Here is a 12244-nt window from a genome sequence, read left to right on the forward strand (position 1 = left end):
CATGAGGCGCACATCTCCCTCTAGTGGCTGCAGAAATTTACAAGGCTCACAAAATATAGACCCAAAACAAGAACATTTCATTTTGCCTGCTAATAATTAGAGGAAAATGACAGATTTCCTGTTGACTATTTTCTGAGCAAAATGTGCTTCTGCTAGCTTTGACTATTTCCTAGTGTTTGTCGTCTACTTTTGTGCATTTGTGCGTGTTTGTGTGCTTTTTTTGTGTTCTTTTTTATAAGCTTGGTTTTGCTTTTGTTTTAACCCCAGAGAGTTTTCCAAAGAGCGAGAGAAGGCGAAAGCTCGGGGAGACTTCCAGAAGCTGCGTGAGAAGCAGCAGCTGGAGGAGGACTTGAAGGGTTACCTGGACTGGATAACTCAGGCTGAAGACATCGACCCTGACAACGAGGATGAGGCTGACGAGGGCAAGCGCAACCGTAAGCACTCCCTCTCCTATGCGGCGAAGGCAGTGCTGCCGCCACACTGCAGAGCATAAAACTGATTAACACGCTTGCTGCAATGCCAAGAAAAGTATCCTACAGTGTTTGTTATCAGCTTGTTTTGACAGCTTTGTGATTGCGGGACGCTGAGTTGCTCAAGTGGCCTGGATGAAGGGCAGCCCAAGAAAACACGATCAAACTGCTGAAACACAGAAAAACATGTTACAAAGTCTCTCAATAACTCAACATGTTTTTCAATTCCTAATTACAAGAACTCCTACTTTACGGATTTGTTTTTAAAGCTGAGCTTCTCTTGTTTTAATTCTTTCAGCTTTTCACTGTGCTCTACTTTTCTCAATGCCCCAAATATTATTTTTACTCATCTAGCAGAGACAGAGAAGGAGTCTGCTTAAGAAGAACAGGTAAAGCTAGAGGAAAACTGTGGAATTAAAGCAGAATTTCAACCGAATCCAGCGTTAGAAAAGCAGTTTTCCTGCCTTAAATATGAAGGTTTCACCCTGTATTTACACAGGGATGTTCTGATGTAAAGGAAAAAAAGTTAAAGTTTTGCATAAAATGAAGCCAGAATTTAACCTTCTGCTGTGCAAATGTCAATGATGCAGGATAAAAAATCTTACAAATATTGTAATGCAAGTATTAAAAAAGCTCAAACCTAATTTGCGTTTTTTAAATAAGCCTTAAAACTCAAAAACAGATGCTGGTTAAATAATTTCCCATTTTTCTTATCATTTTTCATGTTTTTTACTTCTCAAACAAATAAAACAAATATTTTTCACTTTATTTTCTGGCAATATTTTTTATGCACTTTAAAACAGATTTTCTTTTGTGTTTTTTACATGTCCGTGTGGCTTTTCCTTACCAGTGGCATTTATAAAGAAAATTTAAGATTTAAAATTGCATTTCTGTGTATTTCTTTATTCAAATTGTTGTGAATTATCTGAAAGAATGTTGTTTTTAGAAGAGTTTATTTGTGACATAGAAAACATACAAACTATGACCTAGAAAACAACACAGGTTTTCTTTTAATTTTGGCTGAAAACGGCATAATCATGACTGAAAACCACTGGGAACGCATTCAGAATAGGTCAAAACAGGATCAGAGTGGGACTTGATTTTTTTGAATTCAAATGTATTTTCACAACGCTTTTCATTTCTTCAAAAACTTTTCCCCCCAAAACCAAAAAGAAAGCGAGAACCACCCTTTTCTCAACTCTCCGTAAATCTGCTCCCCTTTTGCTGTTGGGTCTGTTTAGTTCCTTATTCCCGTTGCTGCATATGTGTGCTTTGCTTCCTGCCGCTTTCCCCGCCTGTCTGTTCCTTCCCATCGGCAGCATTGCTCCACATGTTTGCCATAACGTGAGAACACCCCATCGAAAGCGTCTGTCTTCAAAGTTGTAGTGTCGACCTTTTTTTTCCAGCATCCCAGCTGCAGTGTGTCTAAAGGATATTTGAGCCCAGCTAACATGCTAACATGTTAGTGCAGATGCTTCGTGTGACTAACATCTCTCTGTGTTGTTCCTCCCTAGTGTCTGAAGCCCATGCAGCTCTTGACATTCTTGAATACTGTTCTTGTCCTGTGGTGCTTGTCTGCGCTGACCCATGCTGATTGCCGTCCATTTTTCGCCCCCTCCCATGTCCCTCCTCTGTGACGTTGTGTATTTCTGCATGGGCTGGCATACATTACACATGAAGGGGTGACTCTGGCTGACCTCACCGAGAAGAAGAAGGGAAGGTTTGGTTGGTTCAGCCAGTCGTCTGACACTCATGGTAAATCCTACGCTTCTCCCTCAACTGTTTTCTGGCTTTTTTGTGTGTCTGTGAGGAAATGTTTGTGTGTTGTTACTGAAATCAGAAGTGATCAAACCAGGATTTGTGTTTGTAATTTAAATGTTGCTAATGTCTAATGCAAGTGTTTTACTGGACACTTGCATTAGACATTAGCAACCAGGACAACCAGGATTTTAAAAGCCTGAATTCATTAACTTTTCATTTTCTCAAAAAAAAAAGCCCAAATCTTTTCATTTTGAATGTTGGTCATCAGGATTTTGATATTTACTTTTTATATGTTCAATTCGTTAACATGCCGTTTGTGTTTGTGGCACAAATACCCAATAATGGATGGTTGCAAATCTGCAAAGTAAATGTTGCTCTGATAAAAAATATTCAGAGGTATGATTTTAAAAATAGGTCATTTTACTTGTTATCCACGTGTAAGAATTGAAAACTGAACTTTTTCAGGCTCTTCAAACAATTTTTGCCTTTTTCCTTTTAAGAACAACGGACAATAGAGTTTGCACAGTTCCCTTTAACTTTGTCAGGCATTTTGGACTTTTTCGGTTGGAACAAACACTCTTCCTCTTCCTGACACGTTGCGGCACTTTCTTGAAATCAGATCTTTTTGTTTTCCCATCTTCATGCCTTTGACTGGAAATGATGCACATCTGCGCCTGATCAGCCGCAGTCAACTTCTCCTGCTCCGCTCCTGAAGCATCTGCTAAGTATGAATTCAGGAAACCGGGCTAAACCCAGATCAGCTCTCCAGCAGTCAGCACTATTTTCAGAGCTGAGAGCGGTCCGACAGCTCAGGAATCAAAGCCAACACATCCGCGTGAGCTAAGCAGGAGATCGCTGCCTCACATAAACTAAAGATGCCACGTTTTACAGCTAATCATCATCTGCCTGCAGACAGTCTTGCCAAATTGGTGTTTTTAGTGTCTTGTTTCCGAGACGGTTTTAGGAGATCCATTTTTTCTCTTTTGACTCTGTTTTCCTGGTCTGCCTCTCACTGTCTGCATCCGTCAGCTTTGGCAGAGCGGCTGTCCACTCTGCGCTTCTGTATCAGCTGTTTCAGCACTTGGTAACCCATAGTTAAGTTGACAGTGAGATTCCACACTTCCACCCATTCTGAAGGATTGGATTCAAGATATTGCTTACTCAGAACCTCAAAATGAATTGTTTATAATAAAAATAATAATAATAATTATCATTAAATATAATTATTTATAAATAATTATAATTAAAAAAAATTCCGATATGTTTATTGGAAGAATCTTATATTTCTTTCAAGCTTGGAAAGCTTTTCTTTGTTGCATTTTAGATTTGACAATATCCCTGTTAACACATGTTGTATTTGTTGCTTTAGCGAGTGTACCAGCCAGTGAAACCGAGTCTGTGAACACGGAGAACCAAAACGGGGAGGATGAAAAGACGCCTTGCTGCGGACCTCTGTGGTGAGGATGTCCACCTCTCCATAATGAAGAATAGTCTACTTTTATGACTGTTATCAACCAGATTTATATTTCATACAGTCATGGCATTTCTTTGTTTTAATCCTGCTACATTCAAACATCTACAGCAATTTCTTTTCTATTTTTTTCTTCTTATAGTCAAAAGATTTCCAAGTCAAAGTTCAGGTGAGTGTGCTTTTGTGTTAATCTCTTAATTGTAGAAACATCTAGTAGTGGAGTTTGTCTTTTTTTTGCACATAGTTTTATGTTACTTTTAAGTTTCTATAATGAGCTTGGGGTGATGAATTCACAGGTTTTATAAGATCAGCATGTAGCTTAACGCGTGAACATCCTTGCTCAGGGTTTCCAGCTCATTTACTCCCCAGCATGACTTGCAGAATTTGACCCCCCCTGAGGATCCATAGTCATACTTTACTGGATCCTTGTTGTTAATTGGGGCTGGGCTTGGACATACAGGGGCCCAAAGGGGTAAAATATGGACCCTACCTCCCATACCGATGTCTACATTTGCAATTCATTTATCTCTGATGGAGCCGTGTTTTTAAACTTATTTCTAAATATGAAGAAATATGTTGCACAAAAAGTTTTATGTTTGGGTTTTGTTTTGTCCGTCTATCTACTTATCTATCATCTATGTGTGAAGGACACCAGGACTGCAGGAACCTGATTGAAGGCAGGGTTTCCATCTGGACCCCCAACCTTTATAATAACATGGACAACATAGAAACATCTTTTGCCGTTCATTACCCAGCAAGACTTGGGGACCATAGATGAAATAAATAAATAATTGTCTACATTTTAGTTACTTGAATCAATTTCCTCACATTTCTTTTTAGATGAACAAAGCAGAGGTCACACCACGTTGAGGTTTTCCAACCACTTTCTGTTTATTTTATTTAAATGGAATTTTATCTTAAATAGCAAAGGAAAAGTATTTTTTTCAGCTCCATACTTAAATATTTTTGCACCGACACCACAGCATTTGTTGACTTGACTTTTATACCATGAATGTGGAGGTGAATGTTTAGTTTCAACAATCCAATTTTATATAATTCACTATCCTAAGGTTGATTCAGATCATCTTTATCCAAACTTCCAGCAGTGAGACTCACACTGAAATTCCTGCCACTGAACAGTGAAGTTTTCCAGATTCTTGGATTTCTTCCAGATCATCAAGTGTAAATGAAATATGTGTCCAAACAAACAAGTAAATAGAGAATGAATGTCAAATCAATTTACATTTTAGTTTCCTAAAGTTCAGCCCACTGTTGTTTTTCCACATTCAGAGAATTCAAAGAGAACATTCTTAGAACATTCTAGCACACTAGATGGTCACATGACTTTATTCCAAGTCTTTCCACAAATTGGACTGGAATGATCGACTGATCCGTGTTTGCCAATGTCATCACACGTGTGTGATTCACTTGGCCGTTTTTACATCATAGTAAAATAAACCTCAAGTAGTATTTTCCAATATTCCAAGAATCAATTTATTTCATTTTGGAACTCTTTTACAATGGTTTACATCGATTCAATTCTATTGACAACTTAGCTCACACAGATCAATCTGGTTGGATTTTTGGAATAGAAATCGATTCACCGATTAAGACGATTCATCGTTACAGCCCCACCTGTTGTGTTGAAACTGACATCAAGCTTCCTGCCAAATGTCCTCTCTCCCTCTGCAGTCGGCGCTGGCGCCGCTGGAACAGGTTTTGTCGCAGGAAGTGCCGTTTGGCTGTTAAGTCGGTGCCTTTCTACTGGCTGGTCATCATTCTTGTGTTCCTTAACACACTCACCATTTCCTCAGAACACTACAACCAGCCTTTGTGGCTGACCCAAGTGCAGGGTTTGTGGATGGCATGTTTTACTGCTTCATATCCTCTTTACCTCATCTGAAGATGATCGCTGCACTTAAGTCTAAATCTGCTTTGACGTGTCTTATGCAATACTTTAATAATTTTGCAGAAAAGCAGAAGCAAATACCACTACTGCCGTTTATAAAAGAAAAAAATACTGAAATGTAATTGCATTAAACGTTGGAAACCTCATCTAAAACCTTTTCTCTGTCTATGTTGTTCAGATGTGGCCAACAAGGTGCTGCTGGCCCTGTTCACTTGTGAAATGCTGGTGAAGATGTACAGTCTGGGGCTTCAGGCTTACTTTGTGTCCCTGTTCAACCGCTTTGACTGCTTTGTGGTGTGTGGAGGAATTACTGAAACCATCCTGGTTGAGCTGGAAATCATGTCTCCCCTCGGGATCTCTGTGTTCCGCTGTGTTCGTCTTTTAAGAATCTTCAAGGTCACACGGTAAGACGCCATCACCCTGAGTGTGAAAGCGTGTTCGCACTCTAACACTTTCGTCTTCTGGAAGAGTAGCCTTTACACTCCGAGGTTTTATGAAGCAGAATATAAAATCTAGTTTTTAAAGGGTCTTCAGATCAGATCAGATCAGCTAAGGACCTTCATACTGTAGATCGTGTTTTATACTAAAAAAAAAAAAAAAATTTAAGCACATAAGAGTAGAAAAAATGTTTTATTATTTTCCCTATTGTTTAGTCATTCAGGTTTAGGTTATGACAGACATTTGATGGTTTTCTTTTTCACATAATGAATTTTCAGCATCCTTCCACCGCCATGCTTAGATTACTCTGTTATTCTGCCAAAGGACACAATTAGTTTATATATAGGGCTTTAAATCTACATATTTACTTTAAAGTCAAGCGTTAAAGGTTGCAGTTAGTCTTCCCAGTGGTCTTTTCATTATGATGATGCCATTTTTAGACCAAATTCAAAAACCTGTGTCATTTTCTAAGACATAGTTTCTGCAGAGCGGCAGTAGTTCATCAGAAACTCACCTCTCAGTTGTGGGCGGGGCTGTTGGCACTGAAGTAAGCCTCTGCTGATATCCCACCATCCCTATGTTTACACTCTGTCCCACTAGCTTACAGCCCCTCACACCTCCAACCTAACGTTAGCGGTGCAACAATAATGGCGAGCAACATTAAAGCTGTCCAGCCGTACAGTTAGGTCAGAAGCCATCTAAGGAGAAGGACAATGAAGATACTGATGTGTAGGGCTGCACGATATGAGGAAAACTCGCGATATGCGATATTGGTAATTAATATTGCGATAACGATATAATTTGCGGTATATAAACAAATAGCAAAAACAAAAACAAAAACGTCATTTCCATTTCACTGCAACAGTTTAAAAATTATACTCCAAATGACCCTTGTCGACGTAGGAGGCAAACATCAAACATAAAAGGGCTCATCTGATTGATCAACAAGGTAAACGGGTCCTTCTGATTGGTTAAATGCATAAAGGGATTTATTTCATTTGTTCAATATTTCAAGCTGCCATGAGTTTGTTTTAGCACATTCAAGGTAATCATTTATTGCGATTTTTGCCGTCTTTTGCGGTATGCATATTGCACAGCTTGATTTCGCGATAATGATAAATTTGCAGTATATTGTGCAGGCCTACTGATGTGTGTGTTTGTCTACAAGTGGATGCATCGTAGTGGAATGGAGCAGGAAGACTTTGACCAGCCCCTTTCCGTCAACCACTGTGTGCTTCTTCAAACTGCGTTCTGCTCCTGAGCATCCCAATTTGAATAAAAAAACATTTTGAAACGCAGTTTTAATCATAAACACTGTAATATATGTCCTGCATGGTGAGAAAAATGCTCAAGTACATTTAAAAAAAAAAAAAACATTTTCATTGGAGTGGGTCTTTAATGCCCTCACCATAACAATCTCCTAAACTACATCATATTAACTCAGAAAGTGTTTGAACACTATAGTTTTCTTTTCATTCATTTAATTTAAATACAATTTTGTTGTAAAAGACATCCTGAAGTTATTATTCTTTGAGCAAAAATCCAAGTTGTTTGGCAATAATCTCTTGTCTCTCTTTGCTCTTGTTCTTTGCAGACACTGGCAGTCTCTCAGTAACTTGGTGGCATCGCTGCTCAACTCCATGAAGTCCATCGCTTCCTTATTGCTGCTTCTTTTCCTCTTCATTATTATATTTTCCCTGCTGGGGATGCAGGTGTTTGGTGGAAAGTTCAACTTTGATGAAACCCAGACAAAAAGGAGCACCTTTGACAACTTCCCACAGGCCCTCCTTACTGTGTTTCAGGTACATTTTCCTTTACCTCACTAGGATGGAGGAAAACCACAACACTCCAGACTTTGATTAAAAAAAACTTGAGAACACAAACAATCACCAACAAGAAACAAAGATTTTGTATCACACCTATTGAGGAATTATTGCACAAACTAGTTTTATGGAGATTTAGCGGTTCTACCAGGTAGATAAAAACTTTAAAAGGAGATTTCATTCTAAAGCTAAAGTTAAATATTTCATAAAGGCCACATTGGAAGCAGATAAAATCACAAAACCTATGAATATTAAAAACCTTTGGGTTTAAATCTTTTGCAAGGAAATAGTTCTGGCATCCAAGAAGTGCAGCAAAAAATAAATGTTACAATTTATCGACTGAAAATCAATAGCCAGCCGGAGTCCATTTAAGCGTAATACTAATAAAAAGCTGCAGAAAAACTCTTGTTATGTTATTTTTTGTTGTGATTTGCTTTTCTGCTTGATGCTGCTCTGTTGATGAGCTGATAAAATCCATCTAGATCCTGACTGGAGAAGATTGGAACGCTGTCATGTATGACGGGATCATGGCATACGGAGGGCCTTCCTCCACTGGCATGATCGTGTGCTTCTACTTCATCATCCTCTTCATCTGTGGAAACTGTATCCTCCCATCATAATGGCACACATGAAGACACATAGATGTCAAATGTTCTGTAGACTGCATATGGAGTTTTGGAGTGGATTGTTTTCCTGTCTCTTTCTTTATTCTAGTATCTTCCACCATTTTTTGCGGCTTAACTCCTTCTACAATTTTTTTTAGCTATTTTAACCATTCAACTATTCAAATGTTCAGCTCTTTCAGCGTTTTCCAGCTATGACTTTTGGTCCTTCAAATCCTTGAACGTTTAAAAGATATTCCAGGATTTTCCAGGAGTTTTGCCTCCATTGAAATACATGGGGAATCCTCAAAAAACCTTTGCTTCATTCAACCATTGTAACTTCCTACTTTTAGCTAGAGAACCATTCAAACTGCAAATTATTCCCAAGACTTTAAACTGATTCTTATCTTTCAGATTTTTAAAATATGTTTTAGTTTTTGTAATATAAACCTATAAGCTTTGTGGTAATTTCAGCTTTATGGTGGGTTTCAATGGGAGAGCTTTCGACATTTTCAGCAGAGTCGACCTTGTTACGGAGCTTCTTTTTTTGGCATTTTTTCAGCTAGAGACATCATTAAGACCATAAAATGCTCACAAGGCTTTGCACTACACCATATTTCAGTTTTGTGATTATGCAATTTACAGTTTTTTCACAAATTGACTTCAAACTTTAATTACTTTTCAACAAACTCCCCCGCTGTGGCATGACATCAGACGACGGAGGAAAGAAACTTTTTACAAACAAAGCTCCCTCACGTCTAGAATGTCAAATCAATCCCAATAAAAAATATATAAAAACAGAGACATTTTTGTTCGCTTTTCAAAAATGTATTTTGTGTCAAGATGTTAGTTTTACTTTTCTTTGAATCTTCCCGGATGCCAGAGAGTCTTCTGGAAATGCAGCTCCTTCTAGTTTAATTCATATTTTGACTTAACATCTCACTCAGATATCTTACTGAATGTCTTCTTGGCTATCGCCGTGGACAACTTGGCAGATGCAGAGTCTCTCAACACAGATGAAGGAGACAAAAAAGGGTGAAGGCACCACTGCATTTCTCTAACAAGCAAAATAACACAATTTTACCAAACGCTTGAAGACATTTTTATTTAAAAATGTTTTTTTCCAGTGACAAAAAGGATGATGAGAAAGATGAAAAGGTACAGCCTCATTTGGTGAATTTGATGGACAAAAGTAACCTGCCAGCAGAATCAGAATTTACATATTCCTGCTTATAGGAGGATGAGGAGGAATTTGAGGACAATGCAGTGGAAGAAGAAGATCCAGACGTCCCTTCTGGACCTCGGCCAGTCATCTCTGACCTGGTGAAGAAGGAGAAGATCACTCCTATCCCAGAAGGAAGCGCCTTTTTTATCTTCAGCAACACAAACCCGTGAGAAACGTCTACATTTACTAATAAAAGAACTGTGTTTTTTTGTGTTTGATTTTTTTTTTAATCCTACTGGTGTTCTTGATTTCCTGTATTCTCCAGGGTCCGCGTGTTCTGCCACAAACTCATCAACCACCACATATTCACCAACCTCATCCTGGTGTTCATCATGCTCAGCTCCGTTTCTCTCGCCGCAGAGGACCCCATCCGAAACCTCTCAGCCAGAAACATTGTAAGTTTACAAAGTGTCCACACAAATGTAACTCGGATCTGAACAATTTGAGGTTAAGACAAGCTAATGAATAAGTAGTCATGAGTATTTTTTCTAGTAGTACTGTTGTAGCCTGCAGAGGCTTTTAAATGACTAATATCATGCATTTGTTAACCGATTTCATACTACATATTGAATAGATCTATAATATTGTGTTTTGGTCATTAAGTCTAAATGTATTTTTAACGATGCAGCTTTTATTCTTTTAATCTTCATTCTTTCTTTCTTCATTTGCTTGTTTTTAGTCACCTTTGATTGTTAATTTATTAAGAGCAAAATAGTAACTGCCATTATTTTAGATTTGGAAACGGTTTAGTTCAAGCAATCACAAAAAAACGAGAAAAAAAACTAAGCAACCAGCAGAAATATAGATCTATGTATCAAACGTAGGATAATTGGTCATGACATTGATTGGAAAATACATAAACATCCACATACACTTGTCTATAATTCAATTGCTACTCCTAATCATAAACAGACACATTAACTCTTATGCATACAGAATATGACCCAACTATTAAACATTGAGTTCGTCAAAAGGAGTTCCCACCCCTGTTTTGCATTTTTCAGAATGACCGTCATTAAACTTATCAGAAAGTAGTGTGTAGCCATCATTAAGGCAATACAGATTTGTGTTAAAACATCCACAGTATTTTACATGTTGTGAATCCAATTGAAAGGTGATCATTTTTTGGTCAAGGCAGGTCCTAAAGGTCTTCATCGTTCTCTGAGGCATCTTCTCCACTGGCCTCAGAGTGGTGGTGGCTTTCTCTGTCTCTTGTCTTTCCATCTTCTTTTCTTTCCTAAACATGAATCTGCATTAATAAGTAAAGCTGTTGTTTCATTTGAATGACATTTTGGTTTGTCAAAGCAACAAGGAATCCTGGATAAGGCAAAAGTTAGATTTTTTTTTTTTACTTTTTATGAAAAGTCACCCTTTTTTTTTCATCCACTCCAACATTCATGATTTGAGAAACGATTCATTGAAAATTTCAATCTGCAAAACTGGCCTACACATTCAGTATTTTGTCACTATGTTTGCACACTGGGCAACTTTTTAAAGGGCTTTTATCATGAAAAATCAACTTTGGCTACGTTCACACTGCAGGCTGAAACGACCCAATTCCGATTTTTTTTGCCCCTACGCGACCTGTATCTGATCTTTTCATGACAGTCTGAACCACACAGATCCGATCTTTTCAAGTGCGACCCAGGCCACTTGGGTATGTGGTCCTGAATCCGAAACGTATCCGATCTTTTCAAATGACACCTCCGTCTGAACGGCCAGGCCACATGAATCCGACCCGTACGTCATTGATATGCCACAAAGGTCGTAATTCTGCGTTGAAGTAGGCGGGAACGAGAAGATAAACATCAACCATGGCGGACGATGCTGCTGAGACCAGTCAGTGGAAGGGAAGCGATTTGATTAATATTTGGGGTGACCGCTCTATTCAGGCCAAACTCCAGGGCTCTTATCGCAACCAGGAGGTTTTTGAAAATTTTTCCAGCGAAATGGTCGAGCTTGGTGTTGAACCTTCCCCGGGATGACTTTTTTCCCTTTCCGACGGTGATCATAAGCGCCGGGGAGACCTTCTCCAGGGCCGAAGGCAGATCCTCCTTAGGGGTTCACTTCCCCGTTCGGACCCTCAGATTCTCCAGACCGGGTTAACAAAGAGTCAATAGCAGTTCTTCGGGGGGGGAAGCCTTCTTTTATTACCGTTCTCCTTCCTCCGTAACACACAACATGAATGCGCGCCTCCAACACACTTCCTCTGCCCCCCTCTCACTCCCTCCTGCGCTGCACGCGCTCTCTCCTCTCTCTTACACACACGCAAGCAACCCCAGCACATACACATCTCCATTCCACAACAGTGGGTACAGACGATCTTGGCTCCAATGCCTTCATAAAATGAGAAGATTGTTATTGTGCTGGCTCCTTTGTGAAAATAAATGTAATAATGCAAAAGAGCTCCGCTGTTGACATCACTGTTGTTGACATCCGTTGTTAACGTTAGCTACTTCCGCAAACATCGCGTGACGTCGTTCACCGTTGAGTACTCTTCTGCGCATGCGGGTCACTTCTGGGTCATTTCACGGTCACATAGGAG

General features: G+C 39.1%; 1 protein-coding gene across 7 annotated transcripts in view; it reads left to right on the top strand.

The window, feature by feature from the left end:
• LOC101157531 (voltage-dependent L-type calcium channel subunit alpha-1D) overlaps positions 1-12244 on the top strand; it is a 71190-nt gene that overhangs the window by 32200 nt on the left and 26746 nt on the right. For 4 of the 7 annotated variants that reach the window (XM_023954780.1, XM_023954782.1, XM_023954781.1 and 1 more), the window contains exons 9-20: positions 268-434; positions 2151-2225; positions 3601-3688; positions 3845-3871; positions 5395-5555; positions 5790-6015; positions 7644-7851; positions 8355-8475; positions 9422-9509; positions 9602-9632; positions 9711-9865; positions 9965-10094. In XM_023954780.1, the coding sequence (XP_023810548.1) occupies positions 268-434; positions 2151-2225; positions 3601-3688; positions 3845-3871; positions 5395-5555; positions 5790-6015; positions 7644-7851; positions 8355-8475; positions 9422-9509; positions 9602-9632; positions 9711-9865; positions 9965-10094 (1477 nt within the window). The remainder of the gene's footprint in view (positions 1-267; positions 435-2150; positions 2226-3600; positions 3689-3844; positions 3872-5394; positions 5556-5789; positions 6016-7643; positions 7852-8354; positions 8476-9421; positions 9510-9601; positions 9633-9710; positions 9866-9964; positions 10095-12244) is intronic. The other 3 variants (XM_023954785.1, XM_023954784.1, XM_023954786.1) reach the window with 1 other exon arrangement.

This window comes from Oryzias latipes, chromosome 5 (assembly GCF_002234675.1).
Source record: "Oryzias latipes chromosome 5, ASM223467v1".
Lineage (NCBI taxonomy): Eukaryota > Metazoa > Chordata > Actinopteri > Beloniformes > Adrianichthyidae > Oryzias > Oryzias latipes.